This window comes from Setaria italica, chromosome II (genome assembly GCF_000263155.2).
Source record: "Setaria italica strain Yugu1 chromosome II, Setaria_italica_v2.0, whole genome shotgun sequence".
Lineage (NCBI taxonomy): Eukaryota > Viridiplantae > Streptophyta > Magnoliopsida > Poales > Poaceae > Setaria > Setaria italica.
In genome coordinates, this window is record NC_028451.1 from 39,021,432 (window position 1) to 39,046,227 (window position 24,796).

Here is a 24,796-nt window from a genome sequence, read left to right on the forward strand (position 1 = left end):
GTTAGATTTTGCTGGGCCATCAATTGTTGCACCATGGAGGTAAAGATAGGTGGATAGTGGTTGGGCAATCAAATATGCACTTTAGTATGAGCTGCTGAATTGGGCCGAGAACTACAAGCATCATGGGTCCAGATTTTATGGAGTATCTGCTTCACTTTCCTGCCTCAAGTTGGTTCAGAGACAAGCTCTGAATGATTCCATGACCCATTTTGGTCTGCAGCACCACTTTGATTGCGGTTAGCTGAAGAGGCAGCATCAATGCCTCAGTGGGTACATGGAAGTATGGTTCAAGAGTCAGAAGACATATATGATTATCTCCTGAGCTGGTGGCATGGCAGGGTTCACTTCACTGCTTTTGGGTATGTAATCTGCACTTACAACTGCAGTTTCATGCCAGGTTTTGGTTAGCAGGGTTTTGGTTGCTGCAAACCATATGCAACTTGTTCGAGAGGCAACAGTTTCATATTTCTGTTTCCCACCGACGGTCTACAAGATTCCTAACATGGCTGGCGACTGTGTCATGATATCTGTGAACATTTTACAGTGGGCCTACAGTCAATTGGTTGCTATCATCCTGTGGGCAGTTTTTTCTGGAAAGTTGGGACCACTGCTGTTGTTTGGACTTACCTTAGCAATGTAGACATGCAGTGATGTATTTTTAACTGGTAGTTTACTTGGATACCACTATCTTGCAAGGCAGTAGGTCTTGGGCTTAGGCTGTCCAACTTTATTTCCTGAACATTTGCAAACTTGCAGGCATGAGTTGTACAGTCTTATGGTTTCATCTTTGGGTTGAACACCGTGCACTGTTGTTGCTCCAGATCTCAATTACACTGTCCATTTGTTATTTCACCAGGGATTATGTATCAAGGGCCAGAGACACGATGGGGCATGATTTGGTTCGATCAGAGTGGGGAATGGAAATTTATTATGTTTTTTTTGTGTTGTGACACAGGCGGTAACACTTTGGATCTGAAATCACAAGACTTAGAAGAAACTTGTTTGCGTCATAATGTAAGTTATTAAGAATGTGATCAATCATTATCTAATCTACTTTGCTATATATTCCTTGCTTGCTTGCAGGGTCAAGGGTTCTACATAACATCCTTTTCTGTTTCCTACTACCAATATATAACTATACATACATTTAGGAGGTGCAAACAGAAACTTGCTGGCTAATTCCAAGAGATGATGCTGCAAAGCTTGCATAGTGGCATGAAACTGCCATGGTGCTCAGAAATGCCTTCTCTACTTCTGCTGAGGTGCCTCTTCTGAGCAGGCACATGGCATACTCCATGACTGCAGCATCACAAGGAAGGGTGATCCGCCCATCGCTCACGAAGCCAAACTCCTCCTGGGACATTTGCAGGAGCTCCGCGAAGACTGTCGTGCCAAGATACACCAGTGGCACCTCGAACCGCCTCCCATCGGCTGAGTACACCACGCAGTGACCCTTGCCTGCCACAGAGGTGCAGCACTCATTGGCTTCCTTTGCCGTCCGCCAAGCGAGCTGCTTCCTACCCAGTGCAGCCATCCTCTGCCATTGCTTGGACAGCAGAGCAATCCTTTTGGTGCTGATCATGGTCAGTTCCTTTTTCTCTCTCCTTCCTTTTCAGCTGGAAACTGGAGAGTTGATTTGAGTTTGCAGTGCTTTGTTTGTGGAGCTGTGGGTGATGGCTTTTGGAGGTCACTCGACTCTGATATATAGCTGAAGCCTGAAGGGAACGAGGGGCATCCGATCAAATGTGATGATTGATCAAGCATTCAAGGGACAAGGCCATGTGCATGGTATTTGCAATGCTGCAAGCTGAGTCAGTGAGTGCGTCTCGGATCAGGTTTGGTTGGGGCCCAATGTTTTGCATTTGCCAGAGCCAATTGTCGTGCACTTTCCGTGCTTGGGTTGGATGCTACCAGTGCAGCCATGCTGAGTGGTTTTGATGAGAAGAGGCATGGGGACCCCATGTTAAATGGGACTAACGTGTGATGCAGGGGCCAAATCAGCTAGCTGTCATGCAATATGCTATTTAGCAGAGGCATTGTGCACAGCAACCACTTTTCATGGAGGGGGATTCCGTTTGGTTCTGCGTTCACTGATAATGATTTGAGTTGAGGACCGTATTTCTGTACTGCTTTGCTCCATGACACCATTGCAAGTGAATGACATTGCAACTATCGCTGGACCAGTATCAAGTGGATGGCACCGTGGTCGAGTTTCTTTTTAGATGATTGGGATTTACCTGTTTTTGTCTCAGAGTTGAAACCAGGCAGGAAAATGCAGTGACATGGTATGCTGCAAAATGCTAGCATAATTGAAATGAGAAATAGTATGAATAAATGATCGGGATCTCAATGGTATGGGCATGCACCAAAACCATAGGCCTACCACATCTGGACACAGCCATATGGAGGGCTGGGAGATGGATGATGAGGCTTAATACCTCAATCATCAGTTCATCACGTGAATGACTAGCGCAGTATGTCTCTATGCAAGGCTGTATTTATTATCAGGTAGTTTACATGGATATGCAGAACATCATTTGCTTACAGCATAATAAATTTGTAAATCAGGAAGTCTTGGGCTTAATTGTCACACCTATTTTCCTGAACAATTTCAACTTTGCAAGCCTGATAGTCCTACAGCTTTACATTTTCATATTGGTCAAATACCACACACTAATCTTCCTCTAGAACCCCGCTTCCTTGCTCATTTGTGATTTCACCAGGGATTGTGTGTCAAGGGCTTGAGGCAAACTGGCATGGTTTGACTCAGTAGAATTGAGCCACATCCAGTAACCTTTTTGATGTGAAGTTCTGAGATTGCTCGGAAGAAACATGTTGCCTCAATGTAAGTCTCAAACTGTGATTAGTAATTTATCCCATTATCATAACATGCATACAATCAACATGAATTATGGCACTAACTTGCTACATTGCCATCTTCCATGATTGCTTGCAGGATCAATGGTCTATGCATAAGAGTTTTCCCCCTAATTCCCACTGCCTATACCGAACTACTTTACACCCATCTAGGAGCTGCAAATAGCGACCTGATGGCTAACTTCTACAGATGGTGCCACACAGCTAGCATAGTGGTATGATGCTGCCATGGTGCTCAGGAATGCTTTCTCTAACTCTACAGAGGAACCTCTCCTGAGCAGGCACATGGTGTACTCCATTACTGCAGCATCACAAGGAAGTGTGATCCGCCCATTGCTCACGAAGCCAAACTCCTCCTGGGATATCCGCAGGAGCTCTGCGAATACCGGTGTGCCGAGGTATGCCAGTGGAACTTCGAACCTCCTCTTGTCGGCAGTGTACACCACGCAGTGGCCCTTGCTGGCCACGGAGGTGCAGCACTCATCAGCTTCCTTTGCCACCCCCCAGGAGAGCCGCTTTCTCCCCAATGTTGCCATCCTCTGCCACTTCTTGGCCAGCTGAGCAATCCTCTTGGCGTTGATCATGGTTGGTTCTTTCTTTCTTGGCTGGAAACTGGAGAGCTCCGAATTGAGTTTGCAATGCTTTGTTTGTGAAGCTACAAGTGATGGTGTTAGGAGGTCACTTGACCATGAATATATAGATGAAGGAAAAGAAGAAGTCGTGCAGTCAAGTGGGATGATTGGTAAGAAAAGGGACAAGGCCATGTGTGAGGTACGTGCCTATGTTTTGGATCAGTTCTGAAGGGGCCAAGTGTTTGGTGCATGCCGGAGCCAGCTGTGGTGCTCTTTCGGTGCTTGGATCGGACACTACATGTTGCAGCCATGCTAAGTGGTGTATAGCAGGGAAGAGGAACGAGGACCCCATGTTAATTGGGGCCAACGTGAAGTTTGAGTGCCAGGCTAGTTCAGGTAGCTGTAGTGCAATCAGATATTGGCAGAGCAGATGCTTTTCGTGGTGGGACTCCTTTTTGGTTTGGTGTCCATGGTTGAGACTTCAAAAGTTTGGAAATTCAGGTTCATTAGGTAGCTATCATCTAATGATGATTTGGCTTTGGGGATCCTATTTTTGGTAAAATGCTTGCCTTGCAGTGGAACTCCACTGACCGAGATTGGAAAAAGTTGGAGCACCACATGTTTTGTTGTCTCTCCTATGCTTGTGCGCTCCATTTCAACATGTGTTTTTTGTATAGAAGGATCATACCTGCAAATTCACGAAGAATGGTGATATCCACACATGTGTTTCAAATGGGTTCTGTTTGTTGATACGTCAGAAGGTCTAGTCCGTATCACTGAACTAAATGACTGGTGCATCACATATGGCCTAATTTTCAGTATCATAATCAAAGCACCGGTTCAATGCCAGTGGTATATTGCTCAGGGATGCAGTAGCCAATATGTTTGGGGTCTACTTCAAAGCTGGATGATGAGGTTTCAACTGTTTCGTTCAGATTTAATACCAGGCACTACCCACAGCAAAATGCTGACAAAAAACATGGATTGGAAGCCCTAATCGTCTAATCAGATGGCTTGCTGCAAGAGTTCAAACATAACTGAAAAATCTGTGCTCCTGATGCAGAACAAGTTGGTTGGATTTGAAACCAGTGTGTTATGATCAGGTCTGAAAGGATATGAGCACAGGGCATGCACACAGACCATGGTTTAACAGTTTGTGTCAGTCAGCAACTGCCCCAAAAGAAGAAAGTGTGTCCTGAAGGCCTGTACGGCTGTACTAAAATTTGCCTGATGATTGTCAATCGTCTGTCTATTTGCCAACTTGCAGTCTTACAGATGGAAAATTTTAAGAGAAAAAAGCAAGGAAATGGAGTTCACATAAGATGCTTGTAATCCAACAGTCTGCCAACTGAAGTGACATGAACGACCAAGTTGTTTGGACATGTTGAACACATTTAATCTGGTCGTTCAAGTACATTGTGTCATGGGCATGAACAACTGTCAGGCTATATATCTCAATCTGAAGAACCAAAATCAGAAATCCAGATCTTAAAAAGGGACAAACTAATCACCAAAAAAATGATTGATATGTAGTTGCAGACTCACTGGCAGAACCGGTCCAGAGTCCAGACAGGTTGGACCCAATGTTCATGTGGTCCTCATGATGCATGCTTGACTGCAGGCAGGTCAGTATGGCAGCACATTGTGATACCCTAGAGGGACTAAACACTGAAACTATTGGTTTCAGCAAGTGCCGAACTGATGGCCCCAGAGAAATCTAATCAAGACCACTCTGCTTTTTGCTGCAACATTGCATGTTCTGAACTCATGGCCTTGTCTCCTGCCAGCTTGTTCTGATAGCTTCTCTTGAACCACATCCTTCTGTTTTCCCTCGCCTATAAATCCATCATCTTAGCACCAATTCATCAGCCCATCAGAAAGCTAAGCACCACACCCCTAGTAGCTGAACATCACTAGAGACAAGCTGAGCTTCTTTGAACTTTTCAGACAAAAAGGAGGATATCGAAGCAGCCATGATCAGTGCCAAGAGACTCGCTCAGATGGCAAGAAAGTGGCAAAGAATGGCCGCTCTCGCGAGGAAGAGGCTCATGCCCACCCCGGCGAAAGAGACCGAGGGATCGTCCTGCAGCAGCAGCACGTCGTCGGTGGCCGGCAAGGGCCACTGCATGGTGTACTCAGCTGACGGCAGGCGGTTTGAGGTCCCGCTGGCGTACCTCGCCACGGCGATCTTCAGCGAGCTCCTGAGCCTGTCGCAAGAGGAGTTCGGGTTCGCCGGTGATGACGGCAGGATCACACTGCCATGTGAAGCTGCGGTGGTGGAGTACGTCATGTGCTTGCTTAGGAGAAACGCCTCAGAAGAGGTCGAGGCGGCTTTCCTGAGCTCCATAGCGAGGCCCTGCCACTATGGAAGTGGCTTGGCGCAATCCATGGGAGTTAGTCAGCAGCTTTGCTGTTTCTAGCTTCGGAAGATTAGCATTTAGCTTGCCTTCTCCTCCTAGCTCTAGTATGATGTATGTAAATAGTTACATGTGGAGATTGGAAATAGAATTGAGATGATTGTTCCAAAAGAAATGGTGCCAATTATCTGATTTAGCAAACTGAAACTGGGCTGTTCTACTTCTACTGCGTCCTGATCACTTGAGACAATCTGATTTAGCTCTGCCGCAGTGCCGCTCGACAAGTGAAGCCAATGCACCTTAAAACTGAAGTCGTTTCAAATTTATCATACTCGCAAGCTTGCGTTTCATCAATTTAAGACACCCTTTTTTATTTTCTATGCTAGTCTTCTGATTTGTTCAACAGACCTGAATAATTCAGATAAATAAACTGTATTTCATTTTCATCACTGGATTAACAGACGGGTGCAAATTTGCAGCATGAATGGAATTGAAGCCATAGCGTAGGAAACAGCTCACTGAACTGTGCCAGCAATCCTCAAGAGCATTGAGCTACAACTACAAGTCGGGCGCGGTGGCGAGGAACTGAGGATGCTATTGACGGCATGGATGACCCTTATGCTGCAACCTGCAAGCTCCATGGTGTGCTCGTTATCTCGGCCAGTCGGCCGCCACATCACAGCAGCGCCGCCAGGGCCGATGCGGCCGGAGGACGGAGAAGGGGAGGGGAGGAAAGCAGAGGCGGCGCGAAGGGGGTGGTTTGGGAACCCGCTCTTCAGGAAACGGTACGCGAACAGCATCGTCGGCGACTGGGGTCGCCTACGCCATCGTGGCTTCAGGAAGGTGACGGCGAGGAAGATCAAACAGGGAGAGAATCAGAGAAGACCGGCCCAGGGGGTTTGGTGAAAAAAATTTGTAATCGCGATCCATTTCAGGGGTTATATGCAAAAAATTGGATCGCGATTATTTCATTTCAGGAGGTTTTATAAAAATATTTGGAACACGGTCGCGATCCATTTAAGTGGATTTTCTCAAAAGTATTTGGATAGCAACATAATGTTTATGTAAAAAATGCTGCCACTCCTTGCCACGGTTGAGAAATTTGTATTTTTGACACTTCACGTACGTGGCTTATTTGACACTTCAAAAATTGGCTTCGCAAATTTGACACCTACGACGTTGACACATTGATTTACTTGACATTATGCCTCCTTTTCCATTTACTGAATTGTGAAACGACTAAACCACCCCTTATACGTACCGTCTGCCTCGCTCGTAAGCGCCGCCGCCTGCCCACCTCAGCTCGGACGCGCCGCCGCCCGCCGCCTCACTCGTTTGGCGCACGGCGTCGACGTCGTCATCCCTGACAACCTTGTTCATGACGCACTGCCAACCTTGTTCATGATATCGTGCTGGACGACGGCCAGAAGCTTGTGGGCGAGCGAAGCTGATCAAGCTCATGGACAACCACAAGCTCTACAAATCCAAGGGCCTCCCGTACACCCTCGCCTCTGAGACGTTCCACGACCGTCAGCGCTACGCCGTCAGGGACGACGATGTCGACGCCGTGTGTCGTGCGCAAACGAGTGTACGAGCGAGGTGGGCGGGCGGTGGCGCGTCCGACATTCCGACGGTACGTACATAAGTTAATCCTTTCACACTTCAATAAATAGAAAAGAAGAATTAAAATTATTGAAGAGGTATAATGTCAAATTTATTTACGAAATCAACCTTTAAAATGTCAAATATTAAATATACGAAGCCACGTGTTTGGTTTGGGATGTCGAAAATACAAATTTCTCGCCACGATTCGCCGGCGCCGCGCCTTGGGAGCCAGATCCGCCCGGCGACGACCTCTGCGAGGCGCCGTTCCGACAGGTGAGGCGAAGGATGCGTTTTCTAGGTGCCGAGCGCCGGCGTAGAACGCGCCTGGGGATCCCGGCGCGGCCGCGGCGTGCTTGGCGAGGGCATCCTACCGCGAGTCCGCGACCGGTGACCGCGAGGCCGGTGGTGTAAGCGGCTGCATCCAAGTTCTGGTTCCTCGCGAGCCATTGAGCCTGCAGCGCCTCTAGTTGACCGCTTGCCGGTGCGCGGTGGCGTCGGGGGGAATGCGGATGCGGCGCTGGCACTCCGTCCGCTTCAGTGCTTTCTCGCGGCGGGTCGTCGGCTGGAGCGCTCCTTCACGCCCCGCTCTGGTGAGAATTCCATACCTGACAAACTTATTCAGATTGCTTGTTCATGTGCACAACTCAGCAGAAGCCACGAGCCACAGCCTCAGCCTATAAAAATTGGATCTGAGCGTGCACTAACTAATTAATACTTGAATGTGAGCTGATTACTACTGGGCACTAACCCTGGTTTAACTGTTTCAAGTATCAAGATCAGCTGGTTCAACTGAGCTTGATACTTATGAATTCCGACTAAGGTACAACATCAAGATTCAGATTAGATTCTGCTAGGCAATCAATTGACCATGAAGGCAAACATAGTAGACTAGTGGTTGTGCAATCAGAGCACACTACAGTACGAGCTGCTGAATTGAGAAAGACATGGTTCAAGCATCCTGGCCTCCCGAGCCTCAATTTTACGGGGGTGCTGCTATCTGTTTCATTTCGTTCCAAGTTGTTCAGCGATAGGCTGGTTTCCGAATGATTTGGCACCCTGACCGTCTCTCATTTTTCTGATTGCAATTAGCTGAAGAGTCAGCATCAATGCATCCATAGGGACATGGTGGGATGGTTCAAGAGTCAGGAGACTTAATTCCCAGGCAGATACAGGGTTCACTTCACTGCTTTTAGGTCTGTGCTCTGTACTTGCAGTTGCATGCTAGGTGTTGGTGAGCAGCGCTCTGATTGCTGCAAATCGTGCAACTTGGTCGGCAGTCCCATATCTCAATTTCTACAGATGGTCTGCATGATTTGTAGCATTGCATGTGACACCCGTTTCGAAGTTTCGTGGTAGCTGCATGCATTGTCCAAAGGGCCTAATCCCAATTTTCACTCACATGCTATGCCATACCAGTTTTGGCTGGAAAGTTCAGACCCTTGTTATGAATCTATCCATACTGCTTCTCCTACTTTAACTGCAGTAATATTGATTGCATGCAATACTATTTGTTGCCAGGGTATTTACTTGGATTTTCAGGAGATCATTTACTTTCAAGCAAAATAAATCTGCAAAGAAAAAACTACTGGGCTTACTCTGTAAGGTATAATTTGCTGAAGATTTGCACTTTTGTTGGCTTGAGCCCACAATTTCATCTTTGGTTAAACATCATGCACTGACCATTGGTCAAAGCTTAACTCCCTTTTTCATTTATGATTTCACCTAGGCAATGGCATCGACATGGTTTCGTTCAGCAGCGGAAATGGGAACAGCAGTTGTTGCTCAGTTCCATATGCAGTAAATTTTTGGATTTCATAACAAAAGATCTTGCAGAACAAACTTGTTGCCTCATCATGTAAGTCCTAAAATGTTACTAACCATTTATCAATAAAATGGAGCATATTTACAAAGAACAAGAATAATGGCTCTAACTTGTTAATTTGCCATCTTCCTTGATCACTTGCAGGACCAAAGGTTTCTGCAGAGATTCCTCTTTTTCATACAACCTATGACAAGCTACTTTATATACAATTAGGAGCTGCATACAACAACTGGTTGACTAAGTCCTGCTGATGGTGCTGCACAGTATGCATAGTGGCATGGCACTGCCATGGTGCTCAGGAATGCCCTCTCTATCTCAGCAGAGGCACTTCTTCTGAGCAGGCACATAACATACTCCATGGCTGCAGCATCACATGGGATTGTGATCCTCCCATCACTCGTGAAGCCAAACTCCTCATGGGACATCTGCAAGAGCTCTGTGAAGACAGTCTTGGTGAGGTACGCCAGTGGCACCTCAAACCGCCTCCCATCAACCGTATACACAACACAGTGGCCCTTGCCTGCCACAGAGGTGCAGCACTCATCGGCTTCCTTTGCTGCCCCCCAGGAGAGCCGCTTTCTCCCCAACGCGGCCATTCTTTGCCACTTCTTTGCCAGCTGAGCAACCCTCTTGGCACTGATCATGGTCGGTTCTTCCTTTCTTCTCTGTGGCTGGAAACTGAGGAGCTCTTATTTGATCTTGCAATGCTTTGTTTGTGAAGCTACTAGTGATGGTGTTTGGGAGGAGATCTGACCCTGAATATATAGCTGAAAGAAAGAGCAGGGAGACCAGTCAAGTGGGATGATTGGCAGGGGACAAGGCCATGAGCACGGATGTGCATATATTTTAGCTCAGATATTGAAGGGGCCAAATGTTTGGTGTGTGCCAGGGCCAGTCAATACTGCAGCTTTGGTGCTTGTATTGGCACAACCAGTGCAGTCATGCTGAGTGGTCTGGATGGGAAGCGGCACAAGGACCCCACGTTAATTAGGATCTTGGAGCAACATAGAGTGAGAGGGCCACACTAGTTCAGCTAGTTGTTGTGCAATCAGATCTTGGCCACATGATATGCAGGGCTGTGCCATGACCACCCTTATGATTACCATGCTGCTTCTTACATGGGCATCCAAGAGTACAACTAGGCAACTAGCTGGTAATTCACATGAGATGCTAGTAATTCAATGGACCACTAATTGAAGAGTGATATGAAGCTGTCAACCACCTTGTGTGTCATTCAGATACAATGTGTTATGGCACGAACAACTGTCAGTTTATGTAGCACAATATGAGGATTGGATTCAGATTATTAAATAAGGCAGACACATCACCTAAAATGCTAGATATCTCAATGTGGAGTCGCAGATCGGATTGATCCTGACACCTTGGACCCATTTTACATGTGGTCTTCATGAGGCATGCTTCTTGGACAGAATGGGTCAGTATGGCAGCACATTGTGATATCCAAGCAGCCAGACAGCTACTAGTGGCTGCAACAAGTGCCAAACAGATGACCCTGGAGAAATCCAGTCAAAATCACATTGCTTTCTCTTGCGACACTGCATGTTCTGAGGTCATGACCATGTCTCCTAGCCAGCCTGAGCAGATGGCTCCACCTGAACTGCATGCTTCTCCTCTCCCTCTCCTATAAATCCATCTGCTTAACACCAACACTTCACCAGTCCATCAGCAAGCCAAGCATTACACGTTGCTCAACACCACCTGATACAAAGATTCTCTGAACTTTTAGCCAAGAAAAGAGGAGACTGAAGCAGCCATGATCAGTGCGAAGAGACTTGTTCAAATGGCAAGGAAGTGGCAAAGAATGGCGGCCCTCGCAACGAAGAGGCTCACGTCGACACCGGCTACAGAGACTGACGGATCATCATGCAGCATGTCATCGGTGGCCGGCAAGGGCCATTGTGTGGTGTATTCAGCTGACGGCAGGCGGTTTGAGGTCCCGCTGGCATACCTCGGCACGACGGTCTTCGTAGAACTCCTGAGCATGTCGCAGGAGGAGTTCGGGTTTGCAGGCGACGACGGCAGGATCACACTGCCTTGCGATGCTGCGGTGATGGAGTATGTGATGTGCTTGCTTAGGAGAGAGGCCTCTGAAGAGGTCGAAAGGGCGTTCCTGAGCTCCATGGCGAAGTCTTGCCACTATGGAAATAGCTTGACGCAGCCCATGGGAGTCGCTGTTACTAGCTTTTGAAGATTAGCAATAAAGAGCTAGATCTAGTTTTCTCTCTCCCTGTTTCCATTTCTTTCATGATGTAAAGTTGTAAATAGTTGCTTGTGGGAGATTGGAAATGGAACGAAGATGGTTACATACCAAGAACTGGAACAAACTGTGTTGTTCTACTCTCTGTTTTTGTTTCCTTAAGAACTAACTACAGTGTCTTGGTCTTTCTGGTTGACCTGGCATTGTACAGATAAAACCATGAAGCATGTAAAATTGCTAATCAGTGTGCCAGTATGTCATTGTAAATGGATATCCCCATATTGAAAGGGAACGAGGAAGCAGAATCCTACCCCGCTAGAAAGTAGATTTTGCTAAAACTGAATCACTATTTCTTCTCTCTTGATACAAAGGAAACACAGCACTCCTGCATATTCGAGGAAAAAAAACCGAATCACTGCCCACCGAATGTCAACTAAAACACAATCAAAATTGTTGAACTTAACGCCAAACCTTAGCTAAAACCCGACCAGAATTGCAAATGCTTCTCCGTCGCAGTGACAAGCTAGGCGTGGGGTTAGCTTGCAGGCTCTGCAGAAGTACGGATTCACCTCAGGCCCACAGCAAAATGCAAAACATGGATTCAGTGGTGCCAATCAGACGGTAGGTTGCAGAAGCGTAAATGAAATTGTGTGCGGTACGATACACCGGAAACAGGAGCAATAGTTTGCCTGAAATGGATAAACCCCGATAATGAGTGTACGGCCAGTAGCCCAGTATCGCAAGGATAGCGGCATGCACACAAACAGTGGGGCTCAACAAATCCATCGGCGATTTTCTCTGCTAAAGTGTAAAAATGTTGCAATCCTGTAGGAACATGTAAGAAGAAGCGACGAAATGGAGATCGCATGCGATGCCGGTGATCCAATAACAGACCGCCATGCCAATTGAAGAAGTGACATGAAGCTGTCGAGCAACGTTGTTAGGACCGCTGAAAAATTGTCAGACTATGTGTCCCAAATAATCTGAGGGCCCAATTCAGATCATAAAAAAAAGAACATCCTAATCACTAAAAATACTTGACATATCTCACGATATGATATCCTCCACATGATTGTTGGGTGGTCAGTATGTGAGTACATTTGTTGTGGTATCCAATCCAAGCACCCACACATTGCTGCTAGTGGCTCCAAGCCTCCAACAAGTGGCAACACACAGATGGCCCCGCCCTGGAGAAATCCAATCAAAATCACATCGTTTTCTCTTGCAACACTGCATGTTCAGAGCTCGTGGCCTTGTCTCTTGCCAGCCTCAGTCGATAGCTGCTCTTGACCCGCATGCTTCTCTACCCCCTCACCTATAAATCCATCGGCTTAGCACCAACACTTCATCAATCCATTAGCAAGCCGAGCACTACTGCTAGCAGCTGAACACCACCCGATACAAACCGAAGTTCTCTGAACCTTTAGTAGCCAAAAAAAAAGAACCATGGTCAGTGCCAAGAGACTCGTCCAAATGGCGAAGAAGTGGCAGAGAATGGCCGCCCTGGCAAGGAAGCGGATCACGTCGGCGCCGGCGAAAGAAACCGAAGGGTCGCCGTGCAGCACATCGTCGGTGGCCGGCAAGGGCCACTGCGTGGTGTACTCGGCCGACGGCCGGCGGTTCGAGGTCCCGCTGGCGTACCTCGGAACGGCGATCTTCGGCGAGCTCCTGAGCCTGTCGCTGGAGGAGTTCGGGTTCGCCGGCGATGACGGCAGGATCACGCTGCCCTGCGATGCCGCCGTGATGGAGTACGTATTGTGTTTGCTCAGAAGAGACGCATCGGAAGAGGTCGTGAGGGCTTTCCTCCTGAGCTCCATGGCGAGGCCTTGCCACTATGGAAATGGCTTGGTGAAATCTGTGGGTGTTAGCCAGGAAGTTGCTGTTTCTAGCTTCTGAAGATTATACCACTAAGAGATTGCTTTCTTTTTGTCGCATGGCACATGTAAATACATTGTTGGAGATTGGAAAAATATATATGATTGTTCGAAAAGAAATGGAGCAGAGATATACACTGAAAGTTCTTTGATCTAGCAAACTGGGGTGTTCTACGATGTCTCGAACTCGTGATCAATGCAGCTCTGGCATTTGACACCAAGTGAAGTCACACATTTTCATGCTCGCAAAACAAGTATGCCATCAGCTTATTTACCCTTCCAGACATTTCACATTAGAGAGTAATTTTCAATGCAAAACTGACTTATTTATTCAACAAACTTGAATTCAGATACAGCAAAAAAAAATCTTCATCACCGGATAAAATAGACGGGTGCAAATCTGACTGCAAGCTTTATGATGTCTTAGGGCCTGTTTGGATCCATGGACTAAATTTTAGTCTTGCACTTTTAGCTCAAAATTTAGCTCTTGGGATCCAAACAGGAGGGCTAAAAGTGACAAATAACTAAAATTTGGGAGCTAAATTTTAACCCCTAAAGAGGTCCTAAAAGGGGCTAAAAGTGCTCCCCAAGACCCCCTTTCCACCCGTGCCCCCCTTTCCTCTCTCCTCTGCGTGGTCCCCTTGCTCCTCCTACACTCCTTCTCTCCTCCAATGCCCGCCGCCTCCGCCCGACCCGCCTCCTCCGCCGGCCCGCCGCCTTCGCCTGACCCTGCCTCCTCCGCCCGGGCCACCGCCTCCGCTCGGCCCCCCGCCTCCAGCCGGCCCCGCCGCCTCCGCCCGGCCCCGCCTCCTTCGCCCGCCGCCGCCGCTGCTAAGGAGCATGAGCAGCCGCCGACCACCTCCTCCTCCACCTCCTCCGCCTCCGCCTCGCCCCCGCCGCCACCTGGTCCTCCGCCTCCGCCTCAACCCTGCTGCCGGCCGCCGGATCTGGGGGCCGCGGCCGCCGGCGGGGAGGAAAGGGCCGCGGCCGCCCTTCTCGTTGCCCGATCTCACTGGAGGTGATGCGGGCGGCCTCCCGCCCGTCCCCCGCCGCCTTCGCCGCCCCTAGACGAGCTTCTGCTTCTCGAGCGCGGCGATGTAGAGCGCGCGGCCCTTGGGGTCGACCGCGAGTAGCTGGCCGGGGACGATGCGGCGGCAGCCGGACTTGCCGAAGGTCTCCTAGTGGACCTTGTCCAAGCGGTTGCGGTCAGGGGAGTACTCGAGGATGACGAGGCGGCTGGAGTCGGAGCTGACGACGAGGTAGTCCTTGCTGGCGCCGGTGAGGCGGAACTGCGCGAGCGAGCAATGGCACTGAAGACGTCGACGGAGAGGAGCGTGCAGAGTCCGTGAGGAGGTCCATGCCGGCCGCCGACTTCTCGCCCGAGGTCTCCTTCGCCGCCGCCGCAGTCCTTGGGCGGCGGCACCTCCATCCCCTTCGCGCCCTTCTCGCGGCGGCTGGGGTGGGGGGTGGCTGGCTCACTCCCTGGCTAGTGCAGCGGCATGGGGGAGGAAGGAGAGGGAAGGGATGGGGAGGAAGGAGTGGGGTCACCGACGAAGGGGAAAATCAGTCATTGTTTGATGAGAGACTAAAATTTAGCTCATGGATTCAAACACCCTAGCAAAACTAAAGTTTAGAGGCTAAATTTTAGGCTAAAATTTAGCTCATGAACTAGTGATCCAAACACCACCTTACTCTATCTCAGGCTCTCGGCCGCCTCACCACCGCATTCTCTCCTGATCCTTCAACACAGATGGTGACCTGGCGTTGTTCATTAATGCCGTGGTTGGTTCCCTTGAGTTGAGGGCTACGGGAAATTCAGGGTACATTTCATCGGAGACGGGGCCGCTGGAGGACGGAGAATGGGAGGCCGAGTGGAAGGCTGGATTGTTGGAGGCGGCGCCGGGGAATTGGCAGGCGGATGCAGCGAGGATGGTGTGCTTGGGAAACCGTGCAGGAACATCATCGTCGGCGTCGCTTCCGGCGAGAAAGACGAAACAAAGGAAGCAGGGAGGGAGATTGAAACAGGAGGTTTTATGAAAAATTTGGATGGCGACTATTAATTGCGATCCATTTTAAAGGTTATATGAAAATATTCGGATAATCACGATCAAGGGTCTGTGAAAATATTTGGATGGCAATTAATAGTCGCGGGAGTCTTGTGTAAACGTTTCGCCGCCCCTCGCCACCGTCCTCCGCCCTTTCTGAGCAAGATCCGCCCGGCGACTTCCTCGGCGAAGCCACCCAGGGCAGCCCACAACTGCGAGACGCCGTTCCCACACAGGGAGGTGAAGGACGGGTCATCGGACCGCTCGCTGGCGGAGAGGGCGCCTGGCGCGTCCGCGGCGGTGGTTGGCGCGGGCGGCCCCGCGCCCTGCGGCCGCGAGCAGCTCGGCGGTGGAAGCGGCCACCTCCACCGCTTGCCGGTGGCTGTAGGGTCAAGTGCGGCGGCGGCGCTAGCGTCGTCCGCTTGAGTGCTTCTCGCGTCAGGTCGTCGGCTTGGAGCGCCATCTCCAGTTGTTCTCCACGCCACGCTCTGGTGAGAATTCCAAAAGGCAAACTTGATCGGATTACTAGCTCATACGAAAACTGAACTAGAAGGTTGATTCCTTTGGACCATGACCATAAATTTATTAAGCCTTTTCATATCAATTGACGGTCTTAATGTTGATCTGCCAAGTCTGGAGCTTGTGCTGCACAATTCGCTTAGGCATTTGCAGGACCCCAATCTTCTATACAGCTAAATTGATTTCTGGACCTTGATTTTCAACACGGTTTAGTCCAATATTCTTTCTAACATTTTACAGAATGGCCACTCTTCTTTTGTCTAAGAAAACTATTTCATTTCACCGTAAAAAATACCACTAGGCTGTTCTCTCTGCATTTTCGGTTTTGAGCATATGTTCTTTTTCGACAGCAAATTTTTTTTTAGACGAACACAGCAAGTTTCTCTCTTAAGTCTTTACTGTATATAGGTGCTCATATGTGACTGTTCATATGCTTGCTGTTCTTGACTGCAGCTTTTATGTTGTTTCAAAGTACAGGAACCTAAAGATAAGTGTGATTTTGCCTGTAGGTATTGGTTTGCCAGGCTCCTACTACAACATTCTCAAAGTTCTAGGAAGGAATAATGCGGCCAGTTCATTGTGGTTGATAGAAATATAAAATTGCCTTCTTTCCTTCCAACTATGTCAGAGTACTTTACATGCAAGAGTCCAAAGTATATTACATCAAGATATGCAAAATCCTGCATATGTTCAGGAACAACAAACTTCAAATTGCTGTGCCACATATGGCGTTATATGACTTGAGGCATCTCTAAAGAGCTCAGGAAGGCCTACTCCACGATTGTCACATCACAATGCATTGTGATCCTGCCATCCTTTGCAAACCCATACTCCTGGTATATCCTCAGCAGTTCACTGAAGATCATTGTTCTGAGGTATGTACGTTTCAATTTTTTTTTACGTTTCAAAAATTGTTCTGAGGTATGGCAATGGGACGCCAAACCTCCTCCCATCCGCTGTGTACACGGTGCAATGTCCCTTGTCCGCTACTCGTGAAGTGGAGCAGCATGTGTCGTCATCTCTGGTGGCTGTCTTGACCCTATGATCAACTTCCTCGCTAGTTGGGCAAGCCTTTTGGGTTGGATCATGGTGGGTTCTTCTTTTTCTCAGGTTGGCGCTTTGAAACTCTGTGACTTTGTGTTTGCAGTGATGAATATATATGTGAAGGAAAGGTCCATGGCTTTGGTGTGGCTTCTATTATGAGACTAACTGACAGGGGACAGGACCATGAGCTTGGTACATGCATTGGTGGTTATCAATATTCAGATTTGATTTTTCTGGACCATTGCTTGGTGCACCGTCATGGCAAGGATAGTGGACTAGTAGTTGGGCAATCAGATATATACTACAGTACCAGCTGCTGAATTGGGCAGAGACATAGTTCAGCTTTACGAAGGTCTTCCATCTGTTGCAGTGTCCTCTATCAATTAATTTGGAGATAAGCTGGTCGAGCTTGACCAAAACAATCATATTGAATGATTTGGGAGTGTATCTTTTATTCAATGAAAAACTCAAATACTGCATAATTTGGCGAAATCTATGGGTGTTAGCCAGCAAGTTGCTGTTTCTCGCTTCTGAAGATTAGCACTCAGATTGTTTCATTGCATGGTACACAGTTACATTGTGAGAGATTGGATGATTGTTCAAGAAGAAATGGAGCAGAGATATTAAGACATACACTGCAAATCTCTAATCTAGCAAACTGGGTTGTTGTATTGTACGATGTCTTGATCGATGCAGCTCTGGTGTTCGACAACAAGTGAAGTCTATGCACCTTAAACTGAAATTAATTTCGAAAACTGTCAAAACTAACGAATTCACACATGTTCATACTCGCAAAAGCATGTATGCCATCAGTGTATTTGGCGTTCCAGACATTTCATTTGCTTTTTTGTCGATTTTCATGCAAGACTTTGACTGATTTGTTCAACCAACTTGAATTCAGATGCATCACCTGTACTTCATCATTGGATAAAACAGACGGGGTGCAAACCTGACTGCAACCTGCGAGCTTCTCGGTGTACTACGCTATATCAGCGCCGCCAAAGCGCCTCCGCATTCTCTCCTCCTTCGACCAAGTCGGTGACCTGGTGTTGCTCGTGAACGCCGTGTTGGTTCCATCAAGGACGATAGGAAATGTAGGTTAGAGTTCGCTGGAGATGAGGCAGCCAGGGGGGACGGAGAAGGGGAGGGGGATGAAGCCATGAAGGGTCCAATAAGGCGGATGATGACGGAGGCCAAGTGGAGAGCTGGACTGCTGGAGGCGACGCCGGAGAATTGGCAGACAGATGCGGTTAGAAGGGGGTGGTTGGGAAACTTGCACTTCAAGTAACCGTGCAGAAACATCATTGTAGGCGTCGCCCCCACCAGCGTGGTTTAGGAATGGTGCCGGCGAGGAAGATGAACAAGAGGAAGTGGGGGAGGAAGACCGAAGTAGGGGGTTTTATGCAAAAAGTTAGATCACGATTATTTAGGGGGGTTTATGCAAATATTTGGATCGCGATTAACGGTCACGATCCATTTTAGGGGGTTATCTGTAAAAGTTCCGCCGCCCCTCTTCCACGGTTCGCTGCCGGAGGGGGCGCCTGGCGCGTCCGCGGCGGTGCTTGGCGTGGGCGGCCACCGCGACCTGCGGCCGCGAGCTCGGCGGTGGTCCGGTAGAAGCGGTCACCTCCCTGTGCTGGTCCCTCGTGTTCCACTGGGCCCGCTGGCCGCCGCTTTACTTTGTTGACCGCTTGCCGGTCAAGTGCGGCGCTAGCGTCGTCCCCAGTCCGCTTGAGTGCTTCTCGAGTCAGATCGTTGGGTGAAGCTGCTGCGGAACCGGCGGGAGGCGCAGGTGCGGCAGATGCGCCGCGACATCGCCGCGCTCCTCCGCGACAAGCAGGAGGACACCGCAAGAATCAGGGTGAGCACTCAGCACCAGTTGGTTTTATTTATGTGCGTTGCAGATTAGTTCGTCGGAGAAACTTGGGTTGCTGATGCTGTTTAGACAGAGTGGTACCTTTATCTCGGCCTGAGATCCCTTGAATCGGAAGCTGCGCCTGCGCGTGTTCTTCATTTTCGATCTCGCGGTATATAGGCCTGTTTTTTATGCGAATTTCCAGGTTTCCAGAGCATGGGGGATCCTGATGTACAATGACAAGAAATTCCGTATGTGTTAATTGGAAAACATTAATCCTAAGAGATTAACTGCCTTGCACAATCAGAATTGGGTTACTTTGTAAGAGATTAAATGCTTTAAACATGACGCTTCTTTGGATTAATAACATTGAGATAAGGAAACTTCTTAATTATCCTTTAATTTTCTGAACAATGGTGCCACAGTTTTGAAGTTTAGCCCTTAAAATAAGTCGTGTAAGTAAATTAGGTATGTGAACCTCTGCAAATTGCTTTGTTTACCCTGAGGTTCTTTTGATTCCTTCGCTCTTGTGCTGTCATATGTTCTTCAGAAACAGGGTAGAAAATTTTGATGCGGACCGATTTCGTATAATTATTACTAATCCATGTACTTGGCAATTTTGCAGGTTGAACATGTAATTAGAGAACAGAACTTCATGGCAGCCAATGAGATCATTGAACTCTTCTGTGAGTTGATTGTTATGCGTCTCCCCATCATTGCAAAGCAAAAGTTTGTCCTGCGCAACCCTTGGCTTCAAAAATTACAAATGGAATGGTCTTTTAAACTTTATGCTAGTGTCAAAAATGAAATTATAGTGATGCCATTTATGTTCATTTACGATGATATCCTTATACTACATATATTACTCATGTATACTACCCATATAACAGGTGAAGGTTTTAGTAGTATACAATTAATCTTGACCGTCAGATGTTTTTATACTAGTCCTTTCTGAACACTAGTATAGCCTAGTATTGTGTTCCGTAAAAGAGCTCATTTGCAATAGCATTAGTTCATTCCTCATACATGTCTTTTTATTCTCTTGTGCAGCTCTAGGTAGTCAGATCATGAATATGACAATGGGGACACTATGCAATTGAAAGATGCTGCTTCAGCTGCTCGAGCAGCTGCAGAGTCTGCTGAGAGAGCAGCATCTGCTGCCAATGCTCCAGCTGATTTTGCCAATAAGAACAACCACCCATTTGATGAAGTCGAAGATTGCAAAGATTCAGCTCATGAATACACTCATCCCCGCAAGAGGCAGTCAATGAGCAACTCAAGCAGACCATCCAGGAAAGAACACACAGATGCCTTTGATGAACTAAAACCCCACGGAGGGAAAGCATCCAGCACAGGAAGCTTCAGCGGAACGAACCACGTGGAAGACACAGTTAACTATCCTGCGGATTTGGACACTAGGAAGACACGCAGAAGGAACAGCCGTGCTGCTCGGAAGGTGCACTCAGAGATTAAGTTTGATGATTCTGAGGGACTGTATTCAGAGTCAGAGGATGAAAATGATGTGGAGATACAGTCGGTAGAAAGACCACTACCTCCTACGAGAGAGCCTTTTTCAGAAAACCGTCACTCTGAAGAGGAAGGGCCAGATAATGATTTCCCTGAGCTGCCAAAGGCAAACCATCAATCTCGTGTTCATCCAAATATGCCTCTCGACTACGAAACTCTCACTGCACGCTTTGAGGCGCTCAAGATCGGCAAGCTTCCGTAGTGCAACACGAAGAGCAGGCTCACTATGTTACATTCTCTCTTAATGCTTCTGTACAACAACATATCACATATTAGTAGGTTATAGTGCGTCTCCTAGAGTATTTGATTTTGGCTTAGGTCAAGGATTTGCCGAATCAAACTATTGCAGCATTTGTATTGTTCTGGTAAATGTAGACCATTTGAAATGACAAATCCAACTGTTTCTGCGATCTGCGCAGGGCAAGTCCTTGTAAAATGACCAAATACATGACATGGTGCAAACAATACCCGTAGCAAAACTCTGGATACTCTGGAGTCTGGACTGAAATTTTGAAACCATGTAGTGACGTATTTTGTCGCAAACGAACTCGTTTTCATGGCAACTCTGTTCGTTTCAGTTTCGATGGGATTCAGTGGAGGGCCTGAATGAAGGCACGATTTCATGATTCAGTTCAGCTAATGCCCGGCATGGCTGTTGTGCCACATGCAGTAACCTGAAGAAACTTTGTTGCCTCGTAACAATGTGATGAACCCAGTTATCTCCGGTCCTCTGCAGCGAATTAAACATATATACAAAGAATAATGGCTCTCTAATTTCTTGTACTTTTAACACCTTACTTGATCGCTTGCAGGATCAGAAGGCTCTGAAAACAAAACTAATCTTTGGCCTACTACATACACTGAACTGCATGTGCAGCTCTAGACAGCAACCTGCTGTCCGGCTCCTACGCACGGCGCCACACGGCTCGCGTAGCGGCACGACGTCGCCATGGTGCTGAGGAACGCCTGCTCCAGCTCGGCGGAGGCGCCCCTCCTGAGCAAGCACATGGCGTACTCCACGACCGCGGCGTCGCAGGGCAGCGTGATCCTGCCGCCGTCGCCGCCCGCGAAGCCGAACTCCTCCCTCGACATCCGCAGGAGCTCCGCGAAGACCGCGGTGCCGAGGCACGCCAGCGGCACCTCGAACCGCGCCCCGTCGGCGCTGTACACCGCGCAGTGGCCCTTGCTCGCCACGGAGACGGAGGTGGAGCACTCGCCGGCTTCCTTGGACGCCGCCGTCCCCCAGGCGAGGCGCTTCCTCCCGAGCGCCGCCATCCTCTGCCACTTCTTGGCTAGCTGAGCGATCCTCTTGGCGCTGATCATGGTTGGTGACTTGGCCCTTCTCTTTCTTTCTCGACGAGAACACAGGAGTTTGCAGTGCTTTAACTTGTGTTGTGAAGCTGCGAGTGATGGTGTTCAGAGGCCACCTGACCGTGAATATATAGATAGCTGGCACGACTCCAAAGTCTCCAATGCAATGGTTGGGCAAGGGAGGAGAGGATGGATGAGATTCAGGTGGGGGCCGCGAGTGTTTGGCGCGTGCCGGTGCCGCTCGTGGGTGTGCCGCTTTCGGTGCCGGGAAGGGGCACGAGGACCCCATGTCAAGCGTGGGTGTGCCGCTCGTGGCTTGTTCAGCTAGCGGCTGTGCCGTCAGATACATCAGCACATGAACCTGTTTTCTTTCAGACTGAAAACAAGGCACTGCCCACAGCAAGATGAGGGCAGGGAAGCATGGGCTGAACGTTCCGATTAGATGGCAATGTCATCGGCATGCTTCAAGATCCAATGACAATAAAATAAAAACGGGAATGTAGAGAACTGCAAGAACGAAGCAGCCGAGAAATGGAGCTCACATGACGTGCTAGTGATCCAGCTGCAGACCGCAAACTGAAGGAGTGATATGAAGCTGTCGAGCAAGTTGTGCTGGGCCGTTAGAGCAGGCTTGACTCGGTCTCTCAGAAACAATGTGCTAGGCACAAAAAAGATTTCAGATATGTTAGGATAGGGGACACACTAGTCACAAACAGCAATTGCACAACCACTGAAAAGAACTGGTACCGACATTTGGACCCAATTTACATGAGGCATTGCAGTATGGCAGCACGTTGCGATACCCAAGCACTGCAGCAAGTGGCAAACAGATGGCCCCATAGAAATCAAATCAAAGTCACACACCGATTCACCTTGGAATTGCAACATTGCATGTTCTTAGCTCGTGGCCTTGTCTCTTGCCAGCCTGAGTTGATGGCTGCCCTTGAACCGTATGCTTTCTCTTTCTTCTCAGTTCTCAGCTCTCACCTATAAATCCGTCAGCTTCGTGCCAACACTTCATTCCATCTGCAAGCTAAGCACTACACCTAGAAGCTGAACACACACCAGATACAAATTAAACTGCAGTTCTCTGAACTTCCAGCCAAGAAAAGCAGGAGAAGCAAGCAGCCATGGTCAGCGCCAAGAGACTCGTTCAGATGGCGAAGAAGTGGCAGCGAATGGCTGGCCTGGCGAGGAAGCGGATCACATCGGCGCCGGCAAAGGAAACCGAAGGGCCCTGCAGCACGTCGACGTCGGTGGCCGGCAAGGGTTGCTGCGTCGTGTACTCGGCCGACGGCCGGAGGTTCGAGGTCCCGCTGGCGTACCTCGGCACGGCGGTCTTCGGCGAGCTCCTGAACATGTCGCAGGAGGAGTTCGGGTTCGCCGGCGATGATGGCAGGATCACGCTGCCCTGCGATGCTGCCGTGATGGAGTACGTGTTGTGTTTGCTCAGAAGAGACGCATCGGAAGAGGTCGTGAGGGCGTTCCTGAGCTCCATGGCGAGGCCTTGCCACTATGGAAATGGCTTGGCGCAATCTATGGGTGTTAGCCAGCAAGTAGCTGTTGCTAGCTTCTGAAGATCAGCTATAAGAGATTGTTTTCTTTTTTCTTGCATGGGATATGTAAATACATTGTTAGAAACTGGAAAATATATATGATTGTTTCAAAAAGGAAACGGAACAGAGATATGCAGTTATGCACTACAAGTTTTTTTTTTTAATATGGAGTAGCAAACTTGGGTACGGTGTTCTACGATGTCTTGATAAATGCAGCTCTGCAAGTACGCCATCAACTTATTTGCCGTTCAAGACATTTCACCATACCGAGTGATTTTCTATGCAAGACTTTGACTCTTATGTTCAACAAAATGCAGCAACTGTACTTCATCATTGGATAAAAAATAGATGGGTGCAAATCTGACTCCAGGCTTCTACTCTGTCTCAGCCGCGCCTCACCACTCAGTGCCACCAGAGCGCCCCAGCATTCTCTGCTGATCCTTCGACCAAGACGGTGGTCTGTTTCGTGAAAGCAATGGTTGGTTTTGGTTCCCTTGAGGCGAAGGGAAATTCGGGGTAGATTTCGTCGAAGACTAGACGGTCGGAGGACGGAGAAGGGGAGGGTATGAAGGGATCTGGTAATGACGGATGACGACAGAGGCCGAGTGGAGGTCTGGAGGGCTGGACTGCTAGAGGTGGCACCGGAGAATTGGCAGGCGGATGCGGTGAGGAGGTAGCTGGGAAACCAGCCGTGCTGGAACATCATCTTCGGTGTCGCCTCCACCGTCGTGGTTCAGGAACGGCGCCGGCGACGAAGACGAACCAGAGCAAGCGGGGGAGGAGTACCGAAGCAGGGGGTTTTATGTAAAAAGTTGGATCGCGATTATGTTAGGGGGTTTTCAGTAAAAGTTTTGCGCCCCTCGCCACCGTCCGCCGCCCTTTCAGAGCAAGATCCGACCGGCGACGTCCTCGGCGAAGCCACCCAGGGTAGCCCACAACTGTGAGATGCCGTTCCCACACGAGGAGGTGAAGGACATGTCGTCCAGGGAGCGCTCGCTGGCGGAGAGAGCGCCAGGCGCGTCCGCGGCGCGGTTCCGCGCCCTGCGGCCGCGAGCTCGTCGGTGGAAGCGGCCACCTCCCTTTGCTGGTTCGGTGGTTCCTCGTGTTCCTCTGGCCCCGCCGCTTGCTGGTGGGCTGTGGCGTCAAGTGCGGCGCTAGCATCCTCCGCTTGAATGCTTCTCGCGTCAGGTCGTCAGCTGGAGCGCCATCTCCAATTCTCCATGCCATGCTCTGGTGAGAATTCCAAAAGGCAAACTTGATCAGATTACTTGCTCATATGAAAACTGAAATAGAAGGTTGATGCTATTAGATCATGACCACAAATTCCTTAAGCTTTTTCAAAGCAATTGGCGGTCTTAATGTTGATCTGCCAAGTCCGGAGCTTGTGCTGGCACAATTGGCTTGGGCATTTGCAGGACCCCAATCTTCTATACAGTTAAATTGATTTACTGGACCAACACCGTTTAGTGCAATATTCCTACTGCTACTAACATTTTACAGAGTGACCACTTTATTTTGGTCTAAGAAAACTCTTTCAGTTCACTGTAAAATACCACTAGGCCATTCTCTCTGCATTTTCGGATTGAAGCATATGTTATACTGCAAGTTTCTCTC

At 48.8% G+C, this 24,796-nt stretch overlaps 9 protein-coding genes across 9 annotated transcripts; 5 read left to right on the top strand and 4 right to left on the bottom strand.

Moving 5' to 3' along the window:
- Positions 1-987: 987 nt before the first annotated feature.
- Positions 988-1,853, bottom strand: LOC101765486 (auxin-responsive protein SAUR36). The gene has a single exon (XM_004957477.2). The coding sequence runs from the start codon at positions 1,580-1,582 to the stop codon at positions 1,148-1,150; it is 435 nt and encodes a 144-aa protein (XP_004957534.1). The 5' UTR covers positions 1,583-1,853; the 3' UTR covers positions 988-1,147.
- Positions 1,854-2,835: 982 nt separating this feature from the next.
- On the bottom strand, positions 2,836-3,551 carry LOC101765092 (auxin-responsive protein SAUR36). Its single transcript, XM_004957476.3, has one exon. The coding sequence runs from the start codon at positions 3,459-3,461 to the stop codon at positions 3,027-3,029; it is 435 nt and encodes a 144-aa protein (XP_004957533.1). The 5' UTR covers positions 3,462-3,551; the 3' UTR covers positions 2,836-3,026.
- A 1,646-nt stretch (positions 3,552-5,197) lies between these two features.
- LOC101765895 (auxin-responsive protein SAUR36) lies at positions 5,198-6,252 on the top strand. Its single transcript, XM_004957478.3, has one exon. The coding sequence runs from the start codon at positions 5,423-5,425 to the stop codon at positions 5,867-5,869; it is 447 nt and encodes a 148-aa protein (XP_004957535.1). The 5' UTR covers positions 5,198-5,422; the 3' UTR covers positions 5,870-6,252.
- Positions 6,253-9,267: 3,015 nt separating this feature from the next.
- On the bottom strand, positions 9,268-10,038 carry LOC101767128 (auxin-responsive protein SAUR36). The gene has a single exon (XM_004957481.3). The coding sequence runs from the start codon at positions 9,875-9,877 to the stop codon at positions 9,443-9,445; it is 435 nt and encodes a 144-aa protein (XP_004957538.1). The 5' UTR covers positions 9,878-10,038; the 3' UTR covers positions 9,268-9,442.
- A 969-nt stretch (positions 10,039-11,007) lies between these two features.
- LOC101766717 (auxin-responsive protein SAUR36) lies at positions 11,008-11,442 on the top strand. The gene has a single exon (XM_012843722.1). The coding sequence runs from the start codon at positions 11,008-11,010 to the stop codon at positions 11,440-11,442; it is 435 nt and encodes a 144-aa protein (XP_012699176.1).
- Positions 11,443-12,742: 1,300 nt separating this feature from the next.
- LOC101766308 (auxin-responsive protein SAUR36) lies at positions 12,743-13,472 on the top strand. The gene has a single exon (XM_004957479.4). It carries the CDS (start codon positions 12,898-12,900, stop codon positions 13,345-13,347), a length of 450 nt encoding a protein of 149 aa, XP_004957536.1. The 5' UTR covers positions 12,743-12,897; the 3' UTR covers positions 13,348-13,472.
- Positions 13,473-19,849: 6,377 nt separating this feature from the next.
- LOC101781842 lies at positions 19,850-20,780 on the top strand. Its single transcript, XM_022824413.1, has one exon. It carries the CDS (start codon positions 19,879-19,881, stop codon positions 20,515-20,517), a length of 639 nt encoding a protein of 212 aa, XP_022680148.1. The 5' UTR covers positions 19,850-19,878; the 3' UTR covers positions 20,518-20,780.
- Positions 20,781-21,008: 228 nt separating this feature from the next.
- Positions 21,009-21,769, bottom strand: LOC101767527 (auxin-responsive protein SAUR36). The gene has a single exon (XM_004957482.4). The coding sequence runs from the start codon at positions 21,636-21,638 to the stop codon at positions 21,195-21,197; it is 444 nt and encodes a 147-aa protein (XP_004957539.1). The 5' UTR covers positions 21,639-21,769; the 3' UTR covers positions 21,009-21,194.
- Positions 21,770-22,582: 813 nt separating this feature from the next.
- Positions 22,583-23,329, top strand: LOC101767931 (auxin-responsive protein SAUR36). Its single transcript, XM_004957483.2, has one exon. It carries the CDS (start codon positions 22,757-22,759, stop codon positions 23,201-23,203), a length of 447 nt encoding a protein of 148 aa, XP_004957540.1. The 5' UTR covers positions 22,583-22,756; the 3' UTR covers positions 23,204-23,329.
- Positions 23,330-24,796: the final 1,467 nt, after the last annotated feature.

What these genes read in the sequence shown, in the direction of transcription:
- LOC101765486 (XM_004957477.2), bottom strand. Translation starts at nt 1,582, where the DNA reads ATGATCAGCACCAAAAGGATTGCTCTGCTGTCCAAGCAATGGCAGAGG.
- LOC101765092 (XM_004957476.3), bottom strand. Translation starts at nt 3,461, where the DNA reads ATGATCAACGCCAAGAGGATTGCTCAGCTGGCCAAGAAGTGGCAGAGG.
- LOC101765895 (XM_004957478.3), top strand. Translation starts at nt 5,423, where the DNA reads ATGATCAGTGCCAAGAGACTCGCTCAGATGGCAAGAAAGTGGCAAAGA.
- LOC101767128 (XM_004957481.3), bottom strand. Translation starts at nt 9,877, where the DNA reads ATGATCAGTGCCAAGAGGGTTGCTCAGCTGGCAAAGAAGTGGCAAAGA.
- LOC101766717 (XM_012843722.1), top strand. Translation starts at nt 11,008, where the DNA reads ATGATCAGTGCGAAGAGACTTGTTCAAATGGCAAGGAAGTGGCAAAGA.
- LOC101766308 (XM_004957479.4), top strand. Translation starts at nt 12,898, where the DNA reads ATGGTCAGTGCCAAGAGACTCGTCCAAATGGCGAAGAAGTGGCAGAGA.
- LOC101781842 (XM_022824413.1), top strand. Translation starts at nt 19,879, where the DNA reads ATGCAATTGAAAGATGCTGCTTCAGCTGCTCGAGCAGCTGCAGAGTCT.
- LOC101767527 (XM_004957482.4), bottom strand. Translation starts at nt 21,638, where the DNA reads ATGATCAGCGCCAAGAGGATCGCTCAGCTAGCCAAGAAGTGGCAGAGG.
- LOC101767931 (XM_004957483.2), top strand. Translation starts at nt 22,757, where the DNA reads ATGGTCAGCGCCAAGAGACTCGTTCAGATGGCGAAGAAGTGGCAGCGA.